Raw genomic sequence first — 27,716 nt, 5'->3', positions numbered from 1 at the left:
TCCTTTCTAAAGTACTTTGCTCAGCCGTGGTCACAATAACTTAGCTGCGGCCTAACCGGTGATTCACTTATGTTTCTGAGAAGCATCTCTTCATTTGGTTGCCTTTTATTTATTTTTCTAACATCTAGATATCGAGTTTTTCTTATTACCATTTCACTTCTCTTGCCTCTTGATGTGAACTCTCTGCTCAGTGTCAGGTGTTAGGTAACTAGTCTACAGTTCCCTAATTATTGTCTTCCTCCTTCCTAGACAATATATGTTAGGTTCCCAATTTTCCAAGTAGCCGGCACCTTTAAGAGTCTCGGGAATTTTGGAAGATTGCAAGCAGTGCAAACTTCACTGTCACTGGAACCCCCTTCCTAACAGCGCTGTGGGTGCACCTACACCACAGGAACTGCAGCTGCTCAAGAAGACGGCTCTCTACCACCTTTTCAAGAAGCTAATACAGACGGACGATAAATGCTGGGCTTGCCAGGGACGCCCATACCCGGTAAATGAATAAAAAAATATATATATACATATATATTGCAGCCTTCCGTTATTTTGAGACCCCTGGATGCAGGCCATCGATTGCAGAATGCGTGCCTGCCTTTCGCTCCATTGGTTTTTGCAATTTATTTTCTCCACTGATTGTGTTTGATTTTGCTTCCCCCTGCTTGATTCTCTGCTATTCCTTGGATATATTTGTTCGATCCACTGCCAGTTACTTGATTTACATTATATATTCGCCAGTCTCACCCTTTCAGGGGCCAATGTTCATTTTGGCTTTTAGCTCCCTTATCACACTCTTGATACAGCTTTTTTTTATTTCTGTAAATAGACGATGATATAGCGCTAGAATCCTCAACGCGTTGACGTAATATAATGTGACTGTTTATTAAGAGCTTCTGAGCGGCTCCGCGGAATTTTTAATATCTGATTTGTATTTGAAGCAACTTGCATTTAATTGTTTGACTAATTGTGTGCAGGATGATTTAGTCTGTTAGCCTGCACCACTGGCGGTGTTTTAACGTAGAATTAATTATTTAAACTATTTAAAATGTTTAATACAAATTCTCATAATATAATGCAACGCCCTTATTCAAAAAGGGGGTGAGGCAGAAAGGAGGAAACTATAGACCAGTTAGTTTAACATCTGTTGTTAGGAAATTTTTGGAATCAATTATTAAGGAAGTCGTAATGAGGCACTTGGAAAGTCAAGGTGCAGAGTCAGCATGGTTTTTTGAAGAGTAAATCGTGTTTGACTAATTTGCTAGAGTACTTTGAAGTTATGACCAGCAAACTGGATAATGGGAATGCTGAAGTTGTACAATATCTGGACTTCCAGAAGGCCTTTAACAAGGTACCGCACAAAAGATTAATAAACAATATAAGATCACACGGAGTTAGGGGTAGTATATTAGTTTGGATAGAGGTTTGGCTAACCAACAGAAAGCAGAGAGTCTGGATAAATGGATCTTTTTCTGAATGGCGAGCTGTAACTTGTGGGGTGCGGTACTTGGGGCACCAAATATTTGCAATCTAAATTAGTGACTTGGCTTTGGGGACAGAAGATACTGTAGCTGAACTTGCAGATTACACCAAAATAAGTGGGAAAGTAAGTTGCAATGAAGAAATAAGAAATTTACAAATGGATATGGCCATTTTAGTTGAAAGGGACAACATTTGGCAGATGGAGGTTAGGGTCAATAAGTGTGAGCTTATCCATTTTGGTTGGAAAAATAAAAAGACGGCTTATTATTTAAATGAAGAGAAACTTCTGAATGCTTCAGCTCAGAGAGATCTGGGTGTCTTCGTGCATGAATCCCTGAAAGCTAGTATTCAGCTGCAGCAGGTAATAAGGAAGACAAATGGAATTTTGGTGTTTATTACTAAAGCAATAGAGTACAAATATAGGGAAGTGTTGTGTCAACTGAAAAGGCATTGGTGAGACCACACCTGGAGTACTGAGTACAGTTTTGGTCCACTTAATTGAGGAAGGAGGTAATTGCACTGGATGCGGTTCAGAGGTGGTTCAGTAGATTGATTCCAGAGATGCGAACCTTGCTGTATGAGGAGAGGTTGAGCAGTTTAGGCCTATGCTCGGTATAGTCTGGAAGGGTGAGAGGAGATCTAATTGAGGTATATAAGATGCTAAAGGGGATAGGCAAATTAGACGGGGAGCGGAGTTCTCCCCGTCTGGGGCATTCTAGAATAAGAGACCATAATTTTAGGCTGAGGGGTGGTAGATTTAAATCAGGGATGAGGAGGAATTACGTTTCTCAAAGGGTCGTGAATCTGTGGAATTCCCTACTTCAAGAGTACAGTAAATGCCGGGACGCTGAATAAATTTAAGGAAGAGATAAGACAGATTTTTAATTAGTAATTGGGTGAAATGTTATCGGGAGAGGGCGGGAAATTGAAGTTGAGGTCGAAATGAGATCAGCCATGATCGTATTGAATGGCGGGGCAGGCTCGATGGGATGAATTGCCGACTCATGCTCCTAGTTCTTATGTTCTTATGATCAAATGTATCTCAACACATGGCTGTATCTGGGCTATTGTTTTTAATGTCAAGGGTTAAATTGTTTCCTGCCTGAGATGACGTGTTTCTGCTGTGAAACCAGAGATTTCCGTTACAAACACTTACTGTCTCTGTGAAATTCAAACATCTACTTTCCCAAATGTTTCACTTATTGAATTTAAGTTCATTTCACTATCAGTTTCATTGATATGCGAAGTGTGATGCTTCTGACATTTGAAAAACTACTTTTGCTATTGCGAATTGAAACACTGCCCAGTTCTTATTATTCAGACAGGACATTCTCCTTGAGTGGGCTGGAGTTGGTCACATCATTGAGATAGAGATCTGTAGAGGGGCGGAGACTATTGTCCTTAAATAATCAAATTGTAGCAGCAAATTTTATCATGTACCTACCTCAGGTTTTCTATTCAACTTGAAAGGCTACTGCTAATGCATGAAATCATTTGCCGACAGAGACAGAGACTCAGGCAGGGGCAGACACGCAGACAGAGACAAACACATACACAGAGTCAGACATAAAGACTGAGATAGTTATACAGAGTCAAAAACACCGACAGACACACAGGTACGCATACAGGGAGAGACTGATGCAGGTACAGACACAGTTAGAGACTGTCACACAGACAGAGACAAGGACATATAGAGAGGCATTCAAACACACAGACATGCAGGTAGATGCACTCTCAGGCAGAGGGAGGCACACAGATAGAGAGAAACGACGGGAGACAATCATATGCACACAAAGATGCATACATGCAGACACAGACAGCGACAGATACAGAGACGGAGACAGACACAGAGAGAGACTCGTAAGCAAACAGAGAGATAGACACACAGAGAGAGGTAGACACAGAGAGAAAGATTCATAAGCACAGGGTGAGCCACGCACACAGACAGAGACAGGCACACAGAGAGACTCATACGTACACAGAGAGACTGATACATAGACACGGGCAATGACAGATACACAGACAGATACCTTTATCCAAATATCTTTTAACCACATAGACAAGTTACAGATCCTCCAGACCCTCACGCACTCTTTATTCTCTGTGAGCTCCGGGGTCTCCTGTGAGAGCTGAGTCTTCAGGGTAAATGTCAAATTATGAGAAGCGAGAAATAGAGACAGGGGTGAATCTGGAGACAGAGATCAACCTCATCCTGCGCCCTTCTCCAAAACCTACATGAGTTGGAACGGAATGCCAGAGGAATCTCGACCTCCCAAAACATCCCCTCCAGACTCCAATCCCGTTTGACAACATTTCCAGACAGCGCCATGTTTCCCTAGATCCCCCTCTGCTTTCTTTTCGAATACGTCGAAATCCGGGACATCTGCTGACCGACCATCCCACCAGTGGATACAATTTCCCATTATTTACACGATGAACTCTTAATCATTTGAGACCTCCAGCATCTTTCCTCAAAGCTTTCTCTGTTCTGTATCAGCATGTGTGTCTGTCTGAGTCTGTGTGTCTGAATCTGTGTGTTCCATCACTGAATTTCTCGCAATTAGGAGAACGATCCCAGCTTTTCCTATCTCTCTACATAACTGAAGTCCCCACATTCCTGGTACTAATGTGTCCAATGTCCTTCCCACCCTTTCCAAGTCTTTGGCATCCTCCCTAAAGTTAATGCCAGAATTGGACAGAATATCCCAGTTGAGTCCTAGCCGATTATTTATGTATTTTGAGAATCACTTCCTCTCTTTTGTACCTCTTTGCGTTTATGTTTATAATTATAATTCCTGCTGTTTTGTTTTTCCACAGTTTGTTCAACGTTTACTTATGAACATACGAACAAGGAGCAGGAGTAGGCCATTCGGCCCCTTCAGCCTGCTCCGTCATTTAATAAAATCATGGCTGATCTGATGATTAGGTCATCTGTATCCCTCATACCCCGCTAATGTATCAACCCCTTGCTTATGAATACTTTATCCACCTCTGTCTTACAAATATTCAAAAACTGACAGTATCCTTCATTTTAACCCATTTAATTTGTCTGATGCCCCCAAATGCATCCAGACATTGAGATGATTGAAGATGCTGGTGCAATATTGAAGCGGCTTCTGTGTTGAGCAGTCTTGAATTCAGTTTTGATGATAAATGAATGACTGAGAACCAGCAACTGCTGCTGTTGCCCTCACAGTACAGAGGCTCTTAGAAAAGCTGAATACTATTTAAGGCTGAAGTCATGTCAACAATATTGTTACAATATGTTCGTATTCAGTGTGTTCAAACAAAACTCTTCACTCTGATGTACTGTTCTTGCTGTGAGGGTTAAATTTCACTTGATCAGAAGTGAAGAGCTTCGATGCTGAACACAGTGATTTCCGGTTAGTGCATTTTTGACGCTTCATTCCGGATATCCATTGAAACTAATTGCATTTAAAGCTGATAAAGACATAATTCGGCCCAACAGGTCTATGCTATTGTTGATGGTCCACAGCGACCTCCCCTCACTCTGTTTTATCCAACGTTATCACCACTTCCTCATAATGCTGTTCACCCACATGTTACCAAACCCGTTTTCCCTGAAATACATCAATTCCATCGTCCTCAACTACTCCACGAAGTGCAATGTCCCATATTATGACCACTTCCTGGGTCAAGATATATCTCCTGAATTCCACATTGCACATGTTGAAGTACATTCTGATCTATCGGTTTTAAAGCTGGAAGCTGGTTCTGTGATATGTACTGGAGAATAGTGAATTTACTCTTTGGAAATAAGAGTCTGATGGTCTGCCCATGACCTCGGCAGGGCCGATAGTCTGCTTAGCCCTGGTTGCCTTATGTGACTACAATTAGAGAACAGTCTGGTAAATTTATTTTCGGCTATTGCTGTTAATTCTAATTCAGTCTCGTTACTGACAGACGCTAAGTTCCTGTTTCTTTGAACTGAAGCCCAATCAATTTGAAACCGCCCCCTTCCACTCTCACGCCTAAGTGCTATCAATGTCCTCTTTAATAATAACCATTTTAAGTGTTTTGCTTACTGTTCAGGCATGTTCCCAGCCTTCATCTGCTTTCTATATACCTTCTGTTAACTTGGAGCTGGTGTCTTTACCAACTGCGCAACTAAACAATTCTAGTGAATAATTCAGGCAGCGTTTAAAATTGGAAGCTTGAATTAACTCCAAATTAACTCCACTTCCTCAATCAGTCTGCTAGAGCTGAGCACATCATTGAGATAGAGATCTGCAGGGTGGCAAGAGACTAATGACCAAACATGCAGCATCTACCTTTGTGTTGAGAATTCACCTCTTGATAACACCATTCCATTTTTTCAATACCACTTTCAATGCCTCCAACTGTGCCATATTGGAGCTCTGACACATTCTCATTGTTTCTTGGTCTGGACACATGTGGGGACCTGCAATGACGCTCTGTGTTTGCACAAACCCTGCCCCATGCTGATTTCCATTGCATTCGCTGAAGCTTTCTGTCAGTCAGAAATTTGACCTTTTCTGATTTTTAAAACTTATTTCATTTGAGTTCTGCCCTTAAGGCAAAAGGGATACATTGACGACTCCCATTATTTGTTGATAGTGTTTGCAAATGGAAACCCAGTACAACAAATATAACTGGAGATATAGAAGCCTTATACCAGAGGAGGCCATTAGGCCCGCCCTTTCTGTGCTGGACTTTTTAATTGCTGCTATATGTGGTACATTGGCCCAATTTTAATTTCGCAAAGATACAAATTAGTCCTTTTTGAAATGCATGTACAGTGGTGTTTGTAAAGTTCACGTGGAATCATTTTGCACCACACTTTAATGTCCCTCCTACAAAGTTAAACATTTCATTCATTTTTAAACCCAGATGTAAGATCATACGATCTTAGTTAATTAGAAATGGGAGCAGGTGTAGGTCATTCAGACACTCGATTCTGCTCTGCTCTGATCTGCTATTGTAACTTCCTTAAATGAACACATTGCAGCAGCTGCTCTTTCTGCTCATAATGTCTCGTGTCCCTTCCTGGAATTATTTTTTTCAAACTTCAAAGGCTAATGGTATGGCATGAATTCACTCCATAATGGTGATCGCCGACAGAGACAGAGACTCAGACAGAGGCAGAAACGCAGACACATACATAGAGTCAGGCACAGAAACAGAGATAGTCACACCACGTCAGATACAGACAGACACACATCGAGGGATAAATGAACATATGAGACATGCAGACAAATAGAGACTGTCACATAGGCAGAGGCAAACAAACATAGAGAGACATTCAAATAGACACTGACATATAGGGTGATACACTCTCACAGAGGTTCACAGGTAAATGCAAACACAGGGAGAGACTCATGAGCCCACAGAGAAAGAGACTCACAGACACATACAATGACAGGTACACAGTGACAGCTGTACCAAGGTCCCTTAACCACAGTGAAAAAAATAATCTCCAGACTCTCACGGACTGTTTCTTCTCACTGAGCTCAGCGGTCTCGTGTGACAGCTGAAGCCAGAAACTCAAAGGTAAAAGTGAGAATCGAGGGATAGATACAGAGCTGAACCTGGAGACATACGTCACCCTCATTCTGCGCCCTTCTGCCAAACCAACCTGAGTAAGAACGGAAGCCAGAGTTGTCTGGGCCTCATAACACATCCCCAATGTGTTATGAGGTCCAGACTCCAATCCCACTGGAAAATTTTTGCAGGGCGCCCCATGGTTCCCCAACTCCCCCTCTGCTTAATTTTCCAATTACTCGAAATCTGGTCTGGGTCATCTGCTTACCGGCCACCCCGCCAGTGAATACAACTTCTCCTCATTCACATAAGCAAACACTTTTGTGATTTGGAAACCTCCAGCAAATAACCCAATAACCTTCTTTGTTCTGAATCAGTGTGTGTGTAATATCCCGGATGAGGCCTAGCAATGATATATGTAGTTTAAAGAATCGCGTCCTCTGTTTTTAACTTGTTTGTGTTTATGTTTGGAACTTCAATTCCTGCAAGTTTTTCTTTGCTCAATGATTCTTCAAATTTTACATAAGAGCGTGCGAATATCGAGTAGGCCATTCGGCCCTTCGAGGCTGTGCCACCTTTAAATAAATTCATGGATGATATGATAGCAACTTGAAATCGGCATCCCAACTATCGCCGATAAGCTATCATGTTCCTAACGAAGAATATATCCAAATCTGCCTTTAAAATGTTCAAACACTCTGCTTCCACCGCCTTATCAGGAAGAGAATTCCAAAGACTCCGGACCTTCTGGAAAATGACAACAATCGCCTGATTTTCCTTTTAAATGAGCGACCCCTTATTTTTAAGTAGTGACCCCTTAGTTCTAGATGCTTCCACAAGTGGATACGCCCTCTCCACATTCGCCTTATCAAGGCCCCTCTGGGTCTAATGTGTGCAATCAAGTCGCCTCTTCCTCTTCTAAATTCGAGCTGACACATGCCTAGCCGGTACAACATTTCACCATAAGACAACCTGCACATTCCAGGTATCAGTCTGTTCGACCTTCTCTGAATTGCTTCCAACGTGTTTCCGCCATCTTGAAATATTGGTGTTTGTGAACTCTCTTCCTGCACATTTTGGAACATTTTATAATTTTCTTCAGGATGCCTTTTCTCCTGAATCCTCACTGAGTGCAGCACCTCACACTTCTCTTCAGGAAATATCATTCACATTTCGCGAGGCTGCCCATGTCCAGTTGAAGTCTGCTTCTCTGTTCCTCACTTCCTACGAAATTTTCAACCTCAATACATTTTCAGCTGTTGGAGAAGGTGGCAGGTTCGGCTTAGAACATATATACCAGGAAATTGAATAGGATATATGAAAATGAATAGTACATTTAACATTTCAAGTCTGTGACACCATTAAATTAAATTACGAGCAAGCTGCTGAATGGAAACTGGTGTGAGGGTGCTGTTGTGGCAATTTTAATTCTGGGAGAAATATCTCGGGGCCCACGTTCGAATCCCAATTCTGGACGTGAAATCGTTTTTAATTAGCGTAACCCTGGTCCATTGCTCTCAAATCGAGAAAAAATAATAACCCAATTGTGCTCAGGCTCGTACCAGGAAAGTTATTTATTCAACGTTCCCAGGGGCAATTGGATCATTAGAAAAGGCCGAGCCTGTAATGCGTCCAATCCATGACCCAACGTGAAAATAAATTGCACACGTAATCTCGGATCGATATCAAATAATGCCCTTAATTTGGAAAAGATGAAACCATTGACCTCGCCTTTGGCCCAAGATTGCTCCAATCTTAGACCACCCGCGTTTCCTAAATTCACTCCTGAAGGGTCTGACTCAAGCGTCTTGCCGGTGCTTGGCCGTTTCAGACTGCATTTGTGTGGGGGAGACGGGAAAGTCTGGGCGTGTTCTGTTGAAGGCTGAAAGATTTAAGAGGGGATTTCATGGAGATGTTCAAAATAATGCTGGATTTTGATGGGTTGGATAAACAGGAATCGATTGCAGTGGTGGAAGAGTCGGTAACCATAGGACACACAACTGAAAATGATTGGCAAAAGAACCAAAGGGGACATGAGGGGGACACATTGATTTACACGTTTAGAATTGTTGTGATCTGGAGTGCACGACCTGAAATGTATTTATGAACATTTTAAAGAGAATTGAGTAATTAGCTGTGTCGAGAGCAGGAAACATGGATATTGGGAATAGCAGGGAATTGAGTTAATTGCAAAACTCCACAAAAAAGCTGTCAAATATACAATGGGAGTGGGGGCGGGGATTCTCCGTACTGCATTGTACATCTGATTCTTGGGAACAAAAGGAAGGCACTGGTCTTCATTTAATCATTTCATCTTCTTTCTTTTCAGTGCCATTTGCGGTTCACTGGAGCGTGTCTCAATGTAAGTATGGCATTTCTTTCTAAAACCCTGGTATTAAACAATTAATTCCCATATTGTTAGATCAGTCAGCTTGCTTTAAGCGCAATTAATTTGATTGCTGTAACCCATTGTGTTGTAACATTGATAGCTGCAATGCAGGATACATTATAGTTTATGCAAGTGTGATGACGCCTTGAGAAATTTCACTTATTGACACTTTACCCCTTTCCTTTCTGTGTGGAGAATAACGGGACAACAATCCAGCATTCCAGATGGTCATAGAACAATGTTCTATTTAATGTTAAATTGGCCTCGGCATTTATTTGAATTTCCCACTCCAAGCCCCAGCATTGGTTGTAAGGACGAAGGAGGCCATTTTATCAGGTTTGTCTGTTCCGCCTTTCAATGCCAGCATGACTGGTCCAATTAGTCCGTCACTTCATACACACTGGCTAAGTAAACATTTACAAGCTAAAGCAAACAACAAACTTTCAATTTACCTAGACTCTGGAGTTATTCTGCAGAGTCCTCCTGGTCTCAATGTTTTCTTGTCAGAATAGTCATTGGAAGGTTTAATTTTAATCCCGAGATTATCTCCCCGCGTTGTGGACTCAGAAACGATTTAAAATAGTGTATCCATCTCTTTTACAAAACAGTTTATTTACCTGAAACTCCGCAAATTTTCCCATTTGTTTTCAATAATCACAATATTTAGCCTGGAAGCCATCCTCTTATGCTGCAGAAGCTTAATTTCAGAACTATCTTCGCTGTCCAAAAGCCCTGTCTGCAACCCCATCTAGAAATATTCAATGGATCAACTAGAGGAAGTGCAGATTTCCATCTCGAATAGTGGTTCACTCAGTAACCAAAAGCTCGTTATGCTTGTAATTGTCTGGGCCATTGCATTTGTTCACTGACTTTGAATGAGACCATGTTAAAACCGGGAGTATTCCACTATTCTGGTGGCATCCTCTACCTGTCTACCAAAGTTGTTTTTACAGCACCGAGGTACAAAATCTGAGATTGGTATATCCTGAAGCTCGTTTATCAGACCACCAATTCTACTGGACTAATATTCCAGGCATTGAGGGTAATAAACTGACCGCTGAGTTCGAGTCACGCCATGACAGATGTTAAAATTTGAATTCAACATAGAATATGAAATTGAAAGTCGAATGGTGACAAATAAATGAACGTGGTAAAAACCCATCTGGTTTCTTAATGTCCTTTATCGAACGAAATATGTCGCCCTTAACTGACCTGGCCTACATGAGATTCCAAACCAACAGCAATGTTAACTATGAAATGGCCTAGCAAGCCAGTCACTTCTCGCCCAGCCAGCGATCCCCACACCACATGAATGAAGACAGAAGCTACATTTTTGTTTCAAGATAAACTATATTACGGGGCTGGGGTGGGCAGGCGGGGAAGGCAGGAGTGTGGTGTGAGGGGACAGTAGCACCTGAATTTCTCTGTCACGGGGGGAACCAGGTGTCCATTGATGGGAGATGTCACAGCCTCAATTGGGGCCGGTTTAGGTCTGTTATCACATCAGAGGTCCTTTCCACACCTCGGTACTGAATTTCCATGCATTTGCTTTATTTCCATACATTGATACCTTCGATGCTGTTGGACTAATTCAGCAGAAACTTTAAAAAAAATTATGATCCAGGGTGGTCGCACTCTCGCCTGCATCATAATGCACCAGAGTCCAATTTCACTTCAGCTTGCGAGCTCCATCAGTGCAGTCCGAGGCTCTCCCCGTGCCAGCGGAGAGGGGCCACTGCACTCTTCATGGTATAATAGTCCCGCAGCCAATGACACATTAAAAACTTTTGCACTCAGCCACTCATTGTTGTATGCGTGGTCTTGCTCTGGGTAATTGTTCAGCATTTCTTCCTGCATTATATTTGTCACAATTCAGTATCAGATTTTTGACTGCAGGGCTGTTCGGGACGTCCTTGATTCCTGAGCGGCCATTTGGAATGTAATGTGTTGTCTTCCTTTTGTTGTAATCAAATCCCGGACTCTCCATGTGTGGAATCTGGTTCCCGGATGTGAAACGTTTTCCTTGCACATATCAATGGTTATTGAGTCCACAATTTACTGCTGTATATGACGTCCAAATGGCCCATTTCAAACTGCTGTCTTCATTTGTTCCACCACAGCTCCGCCCATAAAACCAGTGATCACATTTAACAAACCAACTGGGGTGTATTTACCTGGAGAGATGGGGAACATCACCTGCACTGTGACTGGAGATATGTGCGATAAGACTTTCCAGATTTTCCGGAATAATGAAGAGATCCACATTACTCGAACACAGGACAGTTTTGTTAGGTTTTCCTTTCGGGCTGAACACCGAGGAGGGCAGTACCAATGCAGATATGGAATTTACATCAACAATCGCTGGCTTGTTTCACCAGACAGCGAGTCTGTGACCGTGACGATAGCAAGTGAGTGATGCCAACAGATACTGTTAATACATCTGTTCTCTCCTGCTACTTCCACAGATCTATCTTTTGTTCAGTGTAACAAAATCAAACGTTGAATATTAGGAGAGAGGTATAACAGGGCGGAGTTCCGGTGGTCCGGGGTTAGTGTCACTACACCTGAACCAAAAGCTCCGGGTTCGAATCCCACTCCATACAGGTAGATAGTGAGCCTGCAGATCCTTCCCACACCCCACCATCTGTGGCAGGCTGGAAGGGAAGGATACGCTCCTCATCAGGAAGGATGTGGAGGGCCACTACTCTAGCTTCTGAAAAGCAACTAAGAAAAACAGTTGTAAGCCGAACTACCTCATTTGTCTCTGGGCGAGGGAAGTCTCCCAAAGCTAACTGAACGCTTGACTGGATAACTCAATGTCTAGTTGGGGAGTAGGGTGACAGTCAGCGGCTGAAGGGTCCTGACACTGGGGGGAGGGAGTAATGTCGCGTGAATATTCAAGTTCACTCTACAAATCTAATGTGCGTCACAGCCTATCTCACGTTTTGGTTAGGCCTTTCCCTACGTCACAGTGTACCAGTTCGATTCCAAACAGAGCCAGGCTGTAACAGTAACATGAGAAGGTGAGTGGCAGGGAAATGGGATTTAAACAATTCTATTTATAGTTGTTGTGCTCTCAAATAATCAATACACTATTCACTGTAGCAAGCTGAATCGTTTGAAATAGCAGAAAGGGGTGGAAATGATCGGTGATCTCATTCCACTATTGCCACCGATGGACATTGAAATGACCCGCTCTATATCGCCTGTGATTGCAGGGGCTGGAGTGGGCCGGAAGATATGGCAGGAGTATGGTGTGAAGGGACAGTCAGCAGTTGAAGTGCTCTGTAACTGGGGGAAACAGATTTTCCATTGGCGCGAAGTGTCACAGACTTAATTAAGTTTGGATTAGGCCGATTATTTCATCCGATACACCTTCCGCACCCCGGTTGAGGTGTCAGCTGTGACTCAGTTCAAAGCACCCTCGCCTTTGAATCAGAGGGTTGTGGGTTCATGTCCCACTCCCGGAAAACCAAGAACTGTGATTGTACTCGAAAGAGTTGCAATCTGTGACTGTTGGTAACTCGAAAGAGTTTCCGCACCCCGGTTGAGGTGTCAGCTGTGGCTCAGTTCATAGCACCCTCGCCTTTGAATCAGAGGGTTGTGGGTTCATGTCCCACTCCCGGAAACCAAGAACTGTGATTGTACTCGAAAGAGTTGCAATCTGTGACTGTTGATAACTCGAAAGAGTTTCCGCACCCCGGTGCTGAATGGTGCCTTCATTGTCATTCATTGGCTTTATGTACAGAGATTGATACCTTCGATATGGTTGGACTATATTAACGGATCCAAAAAAAAAATATTCTAGTGTGCTAGCACTATCGCCTGAATTATAAGGCAATGGAGTCAACTTTCACTTCAGCACATGAACTCCAAAAGTGCATCTGGACATTCCCCACAGTGCCAGTCCTGAAGGAGTGCTACACTATCGAGGGTTAGTGTACATACTCTAGGGCTTGAGGCCCATATTCCAGGCCAATACTCCCCCGGTGACAGCACTGAGGGATTGCAGCACTGTCGGAGTTAGAGAAATATACACTAGGACTTGAGCTCTAAATTCTACGCCGGCACTCCTCCAGTGACGGTACTGAAGGGGCGTTGCATTTCCGGAGGAATATGTATATACTCTAGGTTTTGAACCCCATAATCCAAGCCGACACTCCCCCGGTGCCAGTACTGATGGAGCGTAGCACTTTCGGGGGGTAGGTGCATATAGTCCACCACTTGAGCTGCATAATCCAGGCCGAAACTCCCCGCGGTGACAGAACTTTGGGATTTCTAACTGTCGGTTGTTGATGTTTATACTCTCGGATTTGAGCTCCATAATCCAGGCCGACATTCTACCGATGCCAGTACTGAGGGAGTGCTGCACTGTCGGAGGTAGATGTGCATGTTTTACGAATTGAACTCCATTACCCAAGCCTAATGAATCGCTCTTGATAAGATTTAAAAAAATACGTGTTTCACATTGTGTAACAGACACAGAGGGAGTGACGTTGTGCCCATATCTTGTCTCATCCTTATCCGACATACTGGCCCATTGCTGCAAGTGTCACCATTAATCACAGAATCAGAAATTGCAGTAGCAGAGACTGAGACCGCTCGGCCCATCCTGTCTGTGTTGGCTCTTTGAAAGAGCTATCAACTTGTTCCGCATTACTTCTTGAGATGTCGTAGTAACTGGCAAGGGCAACATTTATTTCAGATTCATAGTTGCCCTTTAGAAGGTAAGTTACCTGCATTCCCAGGCTTTTATCCGAAAACCTCTGCCAAGTTTTGCCTCAGCAATGTTTTTCCAGTTCCCTTTAAAGGTTCCTGTTAAATATGCTTTCACCTCACTTCCAGAGAGAACATTTCAAATTCTTACATATTACTGCATTATGCATTATCCCAAATTTCAATGTATGTCTTCCGGTTCTTTTACAATCATGTTAAATATATGTTATCTGGTACCTAAATATTCTACCACTTGTACCCATTGTTCTTTTTTTTTACTTTTTCAAGTCTTTAATGAGTTGGCAAGGCTCTATGAAATTCTCACGTAACCATCCCTGAACTATGAGAAAATTCCCAGCTTCTCCAGTCTGTCTACATGCTCTCCTCTCTGAAACCATTCTAGTCACAAGGCATGGTTATCCTTCCCTGAACTAGACAGACAATTCCAAGTGAGGGCTAACCAGTAAAATAAAAGCAAAATGTGGCGGATGCTGACAATATTAAAGAAAAACAGAAAATTCTGGAGGCCTCACCAGCTCTGGCAGCATCTGTGGAGATAAAATAGAGCAACTTTTACAGTCTGTATGACTCTTCTTCAGAGTTGAAGAGGGTGTGGAGATGCTGGAGCAGAATAGAAGGACAGGGATAATTGTGGGCCCAGAAGAGATTGACAAAGATGTCGGGTAGAAAATAGAAATGGATTGTTAATGGATGCATTGAAGACTAAATAAAGTGGTAAAAGCGGCAAATGTGCAAGTTCACAGAATGTGTTAATAGCAGAACAAGGGTCAACACTCTGTCAGCAAAACAGGTTACAGATGGCCCTGTGCGGGAGAGGGCGTAGGACATGTGTGAACATGGAGGAGAGAGTCCATGATCTGAGGTTGTTGATCTCAATGTTAATGCGAAAAGTCTGATGTGTCCAATTAACACAAGCTTTCCTTAACTTTTTGACACTATTACCACCTTGTTTAATCTTTAACACTGCCATTACCATTCCACTTGTCTTGTGACGATGACACCTTTCTGAAAAAAAATCTTCCCATGACCGTTTATTTTGCTCCATATACTCCGCCCCCTCTCACTATATCATCCATCACATTTCTATGCCATTTTAGCTCTGAAAAAGAGCTATGCGGACTGGACACGTTAACCCTGTTTCTCTCTCCACCGATGCTGCCTGACCTCCTGAGTCTTGGCAACATTTTTGTTTTGACATGAGGGATTAGCAGTGTTTTATGAAAATTTACCACAAGTTTTATTTTGTGAGTTCCATTTTTTGACAAAAGCCAGTATTGCATTTGGACTCAATCGTTACTACGTCTTCGGTTCAAATTTCAGCTCTTCCCAAACCAAACATATCCGTGGACTCTAGCGCTGTTGTTCGCGGCGGAGCTCTCACGTTTAACTGTACAAGTCCCGGGGACAATCCTGCCATCGCATTTTACCTACACAGACAAGGGGATGCGAACCACAATGGTGCCAAGTCTGCTGTTTCAGGGATCAATTCTGTCACCTTCACCATCAGGAATGTCGATCACTCTGAGATGGGAAATTACACCTGTCGCTATGAAGCACTGACTGACGGGAAAAATCTATACTCGGCTCTGAGTGACCCTGTATACATCACTGTGACAGGTGAGTAGGAGTCACAGTTAATATATCCATCCGACCGGAATAGAAGGTTTTCCTGCTTTAACTTCAATCTGTGCCCTTTCCTCACTACACTATTTTACACTCTTAACAATTCAATCTGGTTTGAAATGAGAGCTGACTGTTCTTTTCTCCCATGTGCAATATTGACCCAGTGAAAATTACACTTGTTCCCATTAGCCTCGATAAATTGCCTGCTAATAGGTAGGCCGTTTATGTCCAAAGGCGCACTTGATGATACAATCACGCAAATAATTGGCCGAGCAATTACAATTGAGCATTCTGCTGCCTCATTCCAGCGGAGGTATTATCACGCACCCGTGTGCCCCCGCGCCCTCCCCCCCCACCCACCCCCTTTGCCAGCTCCATTGCTGATTGGCTGTTTCTGAAAGTGTTTTCGCGTGGGCTACTTAGACATGGGAGGGGCGACGGACTGTGAAGACCAAATGCTGCAACAGGTTATCCTACCAATGCAATGACTAAATAAAAACCCTGCAAAATGTATCAGGAGCGTGGAAAATGCTGGATCGTCTTACGTGGGGAGAATGTTAACTGCTGCTTTAATAAAACCGTTCGAAATTGATTCGTTAAACAGGGAGAAAATTTGAACACTGGTGGGAGAGTTTCTAACCAGGGAGCACAGAATAAAGGTCAAAAAATCAGAGGGAGTTTATTTTTGTGAATGTGGAGTTCTTTGTGATCTGTAACACTATGGAATCCATTTCAGCAGTTTTTAAAACACAACTGAAAACACATATTGGAATGAAACTTACAAGGCGATGAGCGAGTGGGGTCGGACAGCGGGGGTAATTAAACATGCCATTCAACGTTTAGGCACATGAACGATGGCCCCACAGGCCTCTTCCTCTGCTGGATAATTGCATGTTTCTCTCTTAGTCTGTCTCTGCCTTCCGCTATCTATTTCTCTCTCTGTGTGTCTGTCTCTGTGTGTCTGTCTCTGTGTGTCTGTCTCTGTGTGTCTGTCTCTGTGTGTCTGTCTCTGTGTGTCTGTCTCTGTGTGTCTGTCTCTGTGTGTGTGTCTCTGTGTGTCTGTCTCTGTGTGTCTGTCTCTGTGTGTCTGTCTCTGTCTCTCTGTCTCTGTCTGTCTGTCTCTGTCTCTCTGTCTCTGTCTCTCTGTCTCTGTCTCTCTGTCTCTGTCTCTCTGTCTCTGTCTCTCTGTCTCACTTTTTTTGTCTTTGCTTTCTAAATCACTCTAGCCTCGATTGTTGTCCTGCATTAAACTGCAGATTATTGCTTTTCTTGTAGAAGCTGATCATTAACACTGTCCTGCTCTCTCCATTTATCTCGTTCAGAAAAGAAGCCTGTTGCTCTGGCGGCTTGTGTTGGTTCTGCTGTGGGTCTGATTCTCATCCTTGTTCTTTTGGGCGTCTGCTTCTGGAGGAAAGGTAGGTCACAATATGTGCAACTACCAGTCATCCATTTGAACAGAATAACGTAACGGCCGAATTTTGGTGACCAATTTGAACCAAATACTAATTCAAACATTCCCTAACTTCCAACCTTAATTGTAGGGTGATGCCGGTATGAAGGGTGAAAAAGCCAATGGCGATGAACCCGGTAGAAATTAACCTTGGGTGTAATAGCAAGACTGGGAGGACTAATTCGACCACCTTGCAGACACTCCGTCCAATATCCAGCATTGATAGCCAAGCATTGATTTCACAAGAGCTGAACAGATGGCTGGTTCATGATGCGGGACTCAGGCATACCGCTGTGTTTGGGCTGCCGTCCAGGGTATATCACTGGGTTAGAATTGTTCACTGGCTGGGGACAGAATGACTGGGATCGCATTGAAAAATCCAGCGAATTGAAATGTCTGCACCAACATTTTCAGGTTAAGAAAAATAGTTCTATGGATGAGAAACGTCAACTATGAGGATAGATTGGAGAAGTTGGGAACGCTATTCTTGTGGAAAATAAGGCGAAGAGGAGATTTGATAGGGATGTTCAAAATAATGAGGAGACTGGATAGAGTAGATGGGAATAAGTTGTTTCTGCTCGTAAGAAGTTCAAGAACGAGGGGTCACAGATATGAAGTATTTTGCGAAAGAAGCAAGTGTGGGGTGAGAAAAATGTTGATCACACAACGCGTGGTTAGGGTCTGGAATGCACCGGCTGGAAGCGAGGTGGAGGCAGGTTCATTCGACGCATTCAAGAGGGCATTAGATCATTATTTTAATAGCAACAATGTGCAGGGGTACGGGGAAAAGGCAGGGCAATGGCACTAGTTTATCATGGTCGTTTGGAGAAACGTTGCAGACACGATGGGACGAATGGCCCACTTCTGTGCCGTTAAAAATCTGTGAACCTGTGAGGTTAAGATGTAAAGAGGGAGCGCTCCGAGTCCTGATTTTATACAGGCTGTTCAGAGAGAAGGCGGGATGAAATATGTGGCATGGCAGGAAATGGAGATTAGACAGATGGAGGCAGTCTCCAGCTGCTGTAAAGTAAGCTGGGTCAGAGATAAGGAAGTTTCTCAAGAGTAGTCGGGCGAAGAAAAAACACCAGCTACAGTTGTGGAGTCGAGCGTCTTCGAATCATTCTCAAAAGATGTGTATATTGCAATGGGATTGGGGCACCTTACAGACCTTATGATGTACGTGTGAAGCTGCGTTGAACAGGTTTCCTTGTCTGGAAGGCTCTTGCATTTGAAAATCGGCGAAAACCAGTTTATCCATGTGAAGATTCGCTCCACTCTGCCTCCTAGCCCTCTGTCATTCGCCCCTTGGGTAACCCTTTTTAAATTAATTTTGAATTTTATTTTTATATCTCCCCACCACCCCTCCCCTCCCCTCCCCTCCCCTCCCCCGCCCCTCAACCTCCCACCAAGCATCACTATTAATCTCAGACCCTACATGTGTTGCACTAACTGCTCAATGCGCAGTTGCACATCTCGTTAAGAAATGTCCCTGCATTCAAATTGCACACCTCACTTCCCTGAATACCAACCCCGGGTCTTCATCTCATTCAGTCCCGATGGCCTTGTCAATACGGCTAATCTTGAGGCAATTCTGTCTTTTTCCAGCTCACCCATGTAAAGACAGCGTCCTTAATAAAGTATATCTCCCCATTACTCCCTAAACACCATGTTCAAAAACTCCCAAACAAGCTTTAATTCAACGAATATACCAGGCTATTACTGCCTGAATGTTAGAGAGGCTGATTTGCATTCCTTACCTTCCTGGACTTCTGCACTCATTAACACGGAGGTCATTGCTGTCCTGTATCGACATTTTCCCTGGAACTGTTGTCTCCCGTTGCCATGACCAGCCTGGTCATAACGTTGAGTAGAATGACTTTCTCGCCATTAGTTTTATTGCCGCTTATGCAACAGTCTGATTATTAAAAAAATTAATTGAGGAGATGTGGGTGAAGCGCCAAGGACATTAATTATTGTTCAATAATTAGCGTTGACAAGATGGTGTGCAGTCACTTTAACCCGCTGCAACACATATGGAGTTGGTACATCCACAGTGCTGTTAGCGAGGGAGATGCAGGTTTTTCACCCAGTTCGTACAAGTCAGGATGGTGAGTGTCTTAGAGGGGAAATTCCAGGTGGTGGTATTGCACTGTGTCTGCTGCCCTTGGCCTGCTAGATGGCATTGTTCATGGTTTGCCAGGTGCTGACGTAGGAACATTGGTGAGTTCCTGCAGTTGCACCTTGGAGATGGTACACACTGTTGCTGCTGTGCGCTGGTGGTGGAGGGAGTGAATGTTTGTGAAATGGGTGCCAATCAAGTGGGCTGCTTTGACCTGGACAGTGTCAAGCTTCTTGGGTGTTGTTGGAAATTGACTGATCCAGTCAATTGGGGAGTACTCCATCACACTCCTGACTTGTGCCTTGTAGGTTGCGGACAGGCTTTGGAAAGTCAGTTACTCTCCGCAAGATTCCTGGCCTCTGGCCTTCTCTTGTAGCCACAGTATTTATAAGGTTATTTCAGCTCAGTTTCCGATCAATGTTAAATCATGGACTTTGATAGAGGGGAATTCATTGATGGAAATGCCATTCTCTCCTTTAACGTGTTCGTCATCATTACTGTCACCCGATACCATAATTGTACTGTTGAGAAATACGGAGCAAAGATTCCTCTTTATAATGACCTCACGCTGCCCCATCTATGGATACATCTGCTGGAACCACACGCTCATCCGGTCTAACAGACATGAGACAATTTGAGCTACTGCACGACCCATAATTACAATAGCTGACTCCAGTTCCTCAATGCATTGATGTGACACTCGCCTCTCAGGACCGGGAAGTCAGGAAGAACGACGCCAACATGCATGTTAGGCACTTGACAATTCTTTGTTTTTTTTCATGGAATCATTTTTTTTTTTGCCTACTTTTCATGAGTTTTGGGCATAACTAGGAAGACAGCATATATTAAGCATCCCCCATTGCCCTTACTGACTCTCAGGCAGCATTTAACTATCCACAGCATTACTGTGGGTTCTGCAGTTACACGTCAACTCGACACGAAAACAGGTTGCAATCTAGAGACAGCATTCTGAGACAAGGTGGTTCATTGAGGATAAGTTCATGGTCACCATGACTAAGCCTAACTTTTCTTTGGTTCCAATTGTATTTCATTCACCGAATTCAAACTTCCCAGATCCTGGGGTTGAAAATTAACTGATGGAGCCCTGTCAATGAACAATGATGTCACCATTCACATTTCCATGGGTAATGAGATGCTCAAAGACATTTGCTGCTCTTTTATTTGTTTCTCAAGCTCCTACTATGTTTTCGACATTTAATCCTTATGTTTCCTTCTCAGGAAAGACGGCAAGCATTAGCGAAACCAGGTGAGACCATTAAGTATTTACTTTCAATGACAAGCGACCGACATTATGACCAGAAGCCAACGCTCATGCAATTTGTATTGTGTATAGGCATTGTGCCGTTTTCATTTCAAACACGAGGTATTCCACTCACACCCGCACTTACATTCTCACTGCAAAAGTAATTATGTGCATATACAGACTAACAAATACATGCACACACGAAAACAAAATAATTCATAAAGTGGCACGCTCACATACAAGCACGCAAGAAACTGACTCTCGAACCAGAAGCTATACACAGATACTGGAAGAGACAGACTCGCAATCAAATGAACCATCTCAAACAATCTCTCTCTCGCTCCCTCTTTCACGCCCCCTCTCATACGCCACCTCTCGTGTACTAGCTTTCTCTGTCTCTCGCTCTCTCTCTCGCTCATGCTCTCTCCCGCCCCCATCCCCTTTCTCCCCCATGTGCAGTTTGCATTCACTCAACAATTCTCCATTCAATTTACAAGCTTAGGCTTGAAACAGTTACATAGAAACATGCTCCTGGTTACGCAAACAGGAATACTTTTACACTTAACACAGGAATCGCGCCTTCGGTCCATTCAATGTCTGCCTCAAGTGTTTAATGACGAGGGTTATATCAGGTAACGTGACTAACTGGCCCTTTCTGTTCTTTGAAGGAATGTGGTTCCCTCTGGAGACCAAATCAACGAAACCATTACATGTGAGTTCAGTTTGAAATTCTCACACACAGAGTTGTCCTTTGTGTTCAGAAATTTGTCAGCACTTCATGAATAATAACTAGCAGAAATGTATAGATGGGTTGTAGAAAACTTTGAAAGTTAGAGCTTACAAGTTGTAGAGTAGCAAGTGGATCAGCGATTGCAATTATTGTAATTTCTAAACTTACCGATGAAAGTTAACACTCCTTTCACACCCCAAGCAGTTGATTTCTAAAGTGGTTGAATTGAAAAGTGATAAGGTTAAGCGGAATGTGTGTCAAAACGTGGATCCACGAATTAGCCCTGAGAACAACGTTGGTCAGCGTAGAACAAGAAATCGACAGAGAAGCTTGAGTGGGTCTAAAACATTTACAAGTGTTACCATGGATGGTTTAACTTTCAGCAGGGGTTTAGCATTCGCTGGGTCTCGTCGCTAATGTAAATGGGACGTTGAGGGTTTAGCTCATTGGGTTCTTTGAAAAACAGGAGAATGTTTCTAGTTGTGGGCTAGAGCAAAACCAGAGGCAATGAAAATGACAGCCCGCAAGTAAACTAATATTGTATTCTGAATATTCTAAGTTGAAAGATAAATGGAGGAGCATTTGCAATTATAGAAAATAAATACTAAACCAATAACGTCTTCAAAGCGCTTTTCAACTGCCAACGCGTTGATTTTCCAGAGAAATTTCTCCTCAGAAGCATCGAAATTTATTTACAAGCTGCAACAGCAGCTACATGCTTCCATCAAGCTCCACGAAGTGATAAATAACTCCCACTCTAAGGCTCCCCGCGCTTAAAGTTGATTCGTTTGCACTGTCACATGACACTGTGCAACACAATAAGCCTTAAAGCTACAGTAACTACATTCTTTAAAGTTATCATTGTCACAGCAAACAAGGAACTGATAGTTGAAATTTTCTTATGTAGCAAAAACGGCCGCCAATATGCTGAAAGCAAGTTCCCACAAACAGCAATTTGATAAAGATCAGTTATTTTGCTTCGGTGATGTTGCTTGTGGAGTAAGCCTTGCTCATGAGGCGAGGAATATCTCCCAGACTCTTCTTTGGAATACCATTCCGCGAGCTTTTTCAACCTCCGGGCCAGCAGATGGTGCCTGGCTTTGGAGTCATAACCTTGGAACTTCACTGGAATGTAAGTTTTGATTTTTGTCCTGAAGCCCGGGAGTGGGAATTCATCTCGGAAAGTTTACTCAGAAATGCTGAGATTGTGGAGCAAACCACACCTGGGAGTGGCGGCCCCCAAAATTTCAAAGTATGTGAGGGGAGGCTAGGTGAGATATGAGGTATAAGCGAGGTTTGCACTAAACATAGAGAGTAAGAAAATAGGTTCAGGAGTAGGACATTGGGCCCTTCGTGCCTGCTCTGCCATTCAATATGGCCAAGGCTGATGCTTTATCTCAACGCCATACTCATGCTCGCACCCTATACTTCTTGACGACTTTCGCGTCTATAAACCTAATGGTTTCTTACAAATTTTCTGTGACTTGGCTCCACAGCCATCTGTGGTAGATAATCCCACACGTTCGCCACCCTATTTGTGAGGGGTTTTCTCCTCATCTCTATCCTAAATGACCAACCCGTATACTGAGAGCGTGACTCCTTGTTCTGGGCACCACCTAAACCCTCCCAACCCATCCCCAGCCCAAGGAAAATTCAGCTCTTCCTTCCTGCGCAATGGCTTGAGGAGGTACTGCCAGGCATAAAAGATGCCATAGTCTGGTTGGGCCGAATGGCTCAGTTGTGCTTTACATATCCTAAGCAATGCTATGTCAACCTACTGGAACATGAGCTTATGCCGTTATATGTATATTGAGTGTTCAGGTGAAGAATGGCTGGCTTGAATGTGGCGGATATGTGGATCTAGTTAACGTTAATCTAATTCTGTCATATTTGTACTGTGATCCACTTGTTCATTTTGTATGTACATTTAAAGATCAAGCCACTTGATAACTCAAGCGGCAAAAACACAGGGATGGGTGAGGCCCACATCTTTCCGTTCATAGACCTTCCTGTACAGTGCAGGTTAACGTGCTACTGAGTGGCCAGCGGTGGGACAGCGTTAGACAAATTCTATGTTGACAGTTTCCATTGTAAAGGTGGTCAGGCAATGCCAAAAAGTTGCTACAATGGGAAGAGAATGGTAGAAAAGTCTGAGAGAAATTGGAGAATTCCTGCGCTGTGAAGAGCGAATAAGGTCAATATATTATTCAAAACATTTAAATTGATATTTCAGGACCAACTCTTCCCTGGCATAAATTCGTAAGACGATTAAAAAAAACAACTATGGTTATGAAATGGTTATCAAATATGCAAAGTGATACAGTTAAGGCGACATTGGGAACAAATGTCCATTCGCGACTTGTCATACCAAGTTTGCGTTCGTGATATTGGTAACCATAACGAGCCACACAGTGTAAATCTGCTCCCCATTCCCGGGGAAAACCTTGCTCAATCCATGTCCTGTATTAAAGAAGATAATGGGAATGAAAGACAAATATTAAAAGCGTATTCGGTCCCTGACGAGCAGTCAAAGGCCTCTTTGTGCTGGTTGAAGGTTAGCTGCCTCTACTTCTTGGCACGGAGGGTAAGTTAAAGACACATCCTCGGGAAAACAGAGCTACCATTGACATCAAACACATCACTGAAAGGAAGGAAAATTGTCAGTCCTTAAAAAAACACTATCTTGTTTTTAATATGCTGTTGTTTTATTTAGACGCTGTTCTTATCCAACAAACAAATCCGAAGAGAGATGTAAGTTGCAATAACAGGTGTGTGTTTGTGTGTGTGTGAGAAGGGGGTAGTGTGGGTGGTTCAGGTGGGTGAGTGGGGGTTAGGGCGGCGCTTGGGGGTGAGAGTGTGTGGGTGTGTGCGGGTGAGGGGGTGATTTGTATATTCTCTGATGCTCTCTTTATTTTGCCCACTCAGACTCGTGGACGGATGTGAGCAACATTTTCCCTGCTTTTACCCACTGAGTCCCCATTTCTCATTTTTCATATCATTACCCTCTTGTTCGTTCGTAAAGCATTATTCGTAGAAATGTTCTTCCGATCACGTTTTTAGCACGTTTAAAATTTCCACCGAAATGCATGCGGGTAAGGGAATCCAATTGGGTCAATTTTTGTTCAGTGGATTGAACAGACAAACCTAAGTAGCCACGAATCTTCGAAACTGAAATGAAGAATTGCTCCCTCTGCAGTGCATGAAGTGAATTGAAAGTTTAGATGACGTTATTGCATCTGCACATGTTAATGCACCCCGAATCACAGAATCAGAGAATCGCACAGTGCAGGAGAGGCCCTTCGCCCATAGAATCTGCATCGCCACGTGAGAAAGACCTGACCTACCTGTCTAACCCCCATTTGCCAGCACTTGGCCCATAGTCTTGAATGTTATGACGTGCCATGTGCTCATCCAGGTACTTTTTAAAGGCTGTGAGGCAACCGGCCTCCACCACCCTCCCAGGCAGCGCATTCCATACCTTCACCACCCTCTGGGTAAAAAAAGCTTTACCTCACATCCACCCTGAACCTCCTGCCCGTCACCTTGAAATGATGTCCCCTTGTGATTAACTCTTCAGGGGAACAGCTACTCCCTATCCAACCTGCACATGCACCTCATAATCATTTGCGCCTCTATCAGGTCGCCCCTCAGTCTCCTCTGCTCCAATGAAAACAACCCAGGTCTATCCAACCTCTCTTCATAACTAAAATGCTTCATCCCAGGCAACATCCTGGTGAATCTCATCTGCACCCTCTACAGTGCAGTAACATCATTCCTAAAATGTGGCGAGCAGAACTGCACACTGTATGCCAGGTGTGGTATCACCAAGGTTCTATGCAACTCCAACATGACCTCCCTACTTTTGTAATTTGTGCCTCGATTGATAAAGGCAAGTTTCCCATAGGCCTTTTTCACCACCTCATTCACATGCCCCTCTGCCTTAAGAGAACTATGGACACAAACGCCAATGTCCCTTTGCTCCTCAGAACTTCCTAGTGTCATGCCGTTCATTGAATACTCCCTTGTCAAATTAATCCTTCCAAAGTGCATCACCTCACACTTTTCAGGGTTAAATTCCATCTGCCACTTATCTGCCCATTTGACCATCCCGTCTCTATCTTCCCGTTGCCCAAGACACTCAACCTCACTGGTAACCACCCGGCCAATCTTTGCGTCATCCGCAAACTTACTAATACTACGCCCCACATAGTCACATATGTCCTTCATATAAATGACGAATAACTGAACCGGATATAGGCACTATACAGTAGTTTCTGTTACATTTTTGGTTTGTGTGTGCAATACTAGAAACATTATTATCTAAACAAGGCATATTTCTGTTTCCCAGACTGAACAATGTCTTACACTAAACATTATTTTATCCAATTTTTTCCACCCATGTTTAGATGATCTGTTGATAAACACTGTAAAAATTACCTCGGGGTAAAATGGTAGCTATAGAGGACATTGGTGAGGCGACGATTGTATAGTTCTCCATTCTTAAGATGGGACGTTGTGGCATTGGAAGCACTTCATAGAAGGTTCAGTTGGCTGATCCCTGGAATGAGGATGTTACCAGATGATGGAAGGATGTCAATTTGCACATTTAGCTTCAAACGAATGAGAGATGATCATATTGAAACCTATAAGATTCTGAGGGGTAGAGAACGCTTGGTACGGTGGATACTCAGAATATTATTCAGCTCCTGTATGAAACTCGACCTGAGGAGGGGGCAGGGTTTAAAAATAAAGGGTCCCCCATTTAAACCGTAGATCAGGAGGAACCTCTTCTCTCAGAGCGTTTTTTGTAATTGGAATTATCTCCCGCAGAGAGCAGTGGTGGCTGGTTCAATGATATATTGAAGGCTCAGTTAGTAAGAACTTTGATTGACAAGGGAGTCAATGGCTATGGAGAGCGGTGGGGGCAGGAAACTGGAGTTAAGGACACAATCAGATCAGCCATGACCTTGTCCAATGGCGGAGCGGGATCGAGGTGTTGAATGGCCTACTTAAGATCCTATTCCTTGTTTTGGTATATTCTTCTGGTGATCAGAATCCGGGCGACAAATGTATATCCGCTGGATTCCCGTCCCCTTTGAAGCCAGTGGAACTTTGGATGATGGTCACGTAACGCTTGCGTTTACATAGAAAATTCCTCACTTCTTCGGAATCTCCTGTTTCCATGCCATTGATGGCGAGTCCCGTTTTGTTAGTTCGAAAACAGCTACCTCTATGATAATAGCTTCACTGGCAAAGGTAACAGTGAACAGACCGTCAATACCCTTTAGCATTGAGGTCTGTTCACCATTAGGAACTGTTTACAGGACCAGCCCCGCTGTTGAGTTTGCTTGCATGTTCCTGCCACGCTTCATCTGCTGACAGAATTTCCTGAACTTTTATGAGAATTTAAGGCAGCTGCTTGAATTTCTGACCCACTGCACCTTTCATTTCATTGTCAGCGTCAGCGAGACACCGGCCAAGCCCAGCGTGAGGAGAGAACCATCTACGCAGAGGTGAAGCTGTAGAACAATTCCAGGACTCCCGGGCCTTCAGCGAGATGTCCAAAGCCGATCAGCCCAATGATCATGAACATGTCGCCTATTTCAATATTATGCACGGAAACTCTTTGTTTACAGAGTTTTCCTGATGACTGCAATTTACTAGTGAAGAGCTACACCACTCCTGGTGTTGAGTTTACTTTATGTGCCGTCTGAACTAACATATTGGAACATAACAAATTGGAGGAGGCCATTGAAACTCTCTAGCTTGTTGTTAGTGAATGATATAATGGCTGTTCTGCAGCTATTAATTTACTCTCTTTTCATAATCTTTGATAGCCCCTACATAACTACAAAAAAGCTCTCAATTCTCAATTGGCAATCCCTGATATTTTTCCATAACTACCTACCTCTCTTTTAATATGTATATTCTGCTGTCTGGGTCTCCGATCTAATTTATGAAATTGGTTTAACATTGCAACCATCTCAAACTGATGGCTCATCAACTTTAGATCCTCAAGGGAACTTTAACCGAGTCTATGCTCATCATTTAACACCCTGAGCGAGGAATCAACTGTGGTGCACCCGCTTCAAGGGCATGTCTCCATCCCGAGGAGTGGTCACCAGAACTGAACACAGATTCTCCAATTGGAATCTGACGAAGTATCTGCTGACCTGACGCTTAACGTCGACGCCTTTTGCTATCCCAAACTCTTTGACAGAATTTGGACTGTTCCGCTGATCCCGCACCGCTCAGGCGCAAATTGCAACTTGCCCAAAACCCTCCTCCAGAGAATGTGAACGCTCCGCTATTCAGCCGAGTGGGAGAGGGGAGGGGGAAGCCGAATTTAGCGAAGGTTTACGGCACCCACCATGCGCTAGGTTAATAGACGCGGAGCTTCTGGTAAGA

The 27,716-nt window shown here is 43.5% G+C and overlaps 1 protein-coding gene across 1 annotated transcript in view; it reads left to right on the top strand.

Moving 5' to 3' along the window:
* The window catches only part of LOC144672522 (Fc receptor-like protein 5), a 374,607-nt gene extending 347,591 nt beyond the window's left edge, over window positions 1-27,016 (top strand). The window contains exons 8-14 of the mRNA XM_078534366.1: window positions 11,506-11,793; window positions 15,443-15,739; window positions 17,068-17,160; window positions 20,554-20,581; window positions 21,247-21,290; window positions 24,022-24,059; window positions 26,768-27,016. Coding sequence (XP_078390492.1) covers window positions 11,506-11,793; window positions 15,443-15,739; window positions 17,068-17,160; window positions 20,554-20,581; window positions 21,247-21,290; window positions 24,022-24,059; window positions 26,768-26,833 — 854 coding nt within the window. The 3' untranslated portion in view covers window positions 26,834-27,016. The remainder of the gene's footprint in view (window positions 1-11,505; window positions 11,794-15,442; window positions 15,740-17,067; window positions 17,161-20,553; window positions 20,582-21,246; window positions 21,291-24,021; window positions 24,060-26,767) is intronic.
* Window positions 27,017-27,716: the final 700 nt, after the last annotated feature.

This window comes from Cetorhinus maximus, chromosome 38 (genome assembly GCF_964194155.1).
Source record: "Cetorhinus maximus chromosome 38, sCetMax3.hap1.1, whole genome shotgun sequence".
Classification (NCBI taxonomy): Eukaryota; Metazoa; Chordata; class Chondrichthyes; order Lamniformes; family Cetorhinidae; genus Cetorhinus; species Cetorhinus maximus.
The sequence above is the reverse complement of the archived record's forward strand: the minus strand, read 5'-3'. Positions and strand labels throughout refer to the sequence as shown.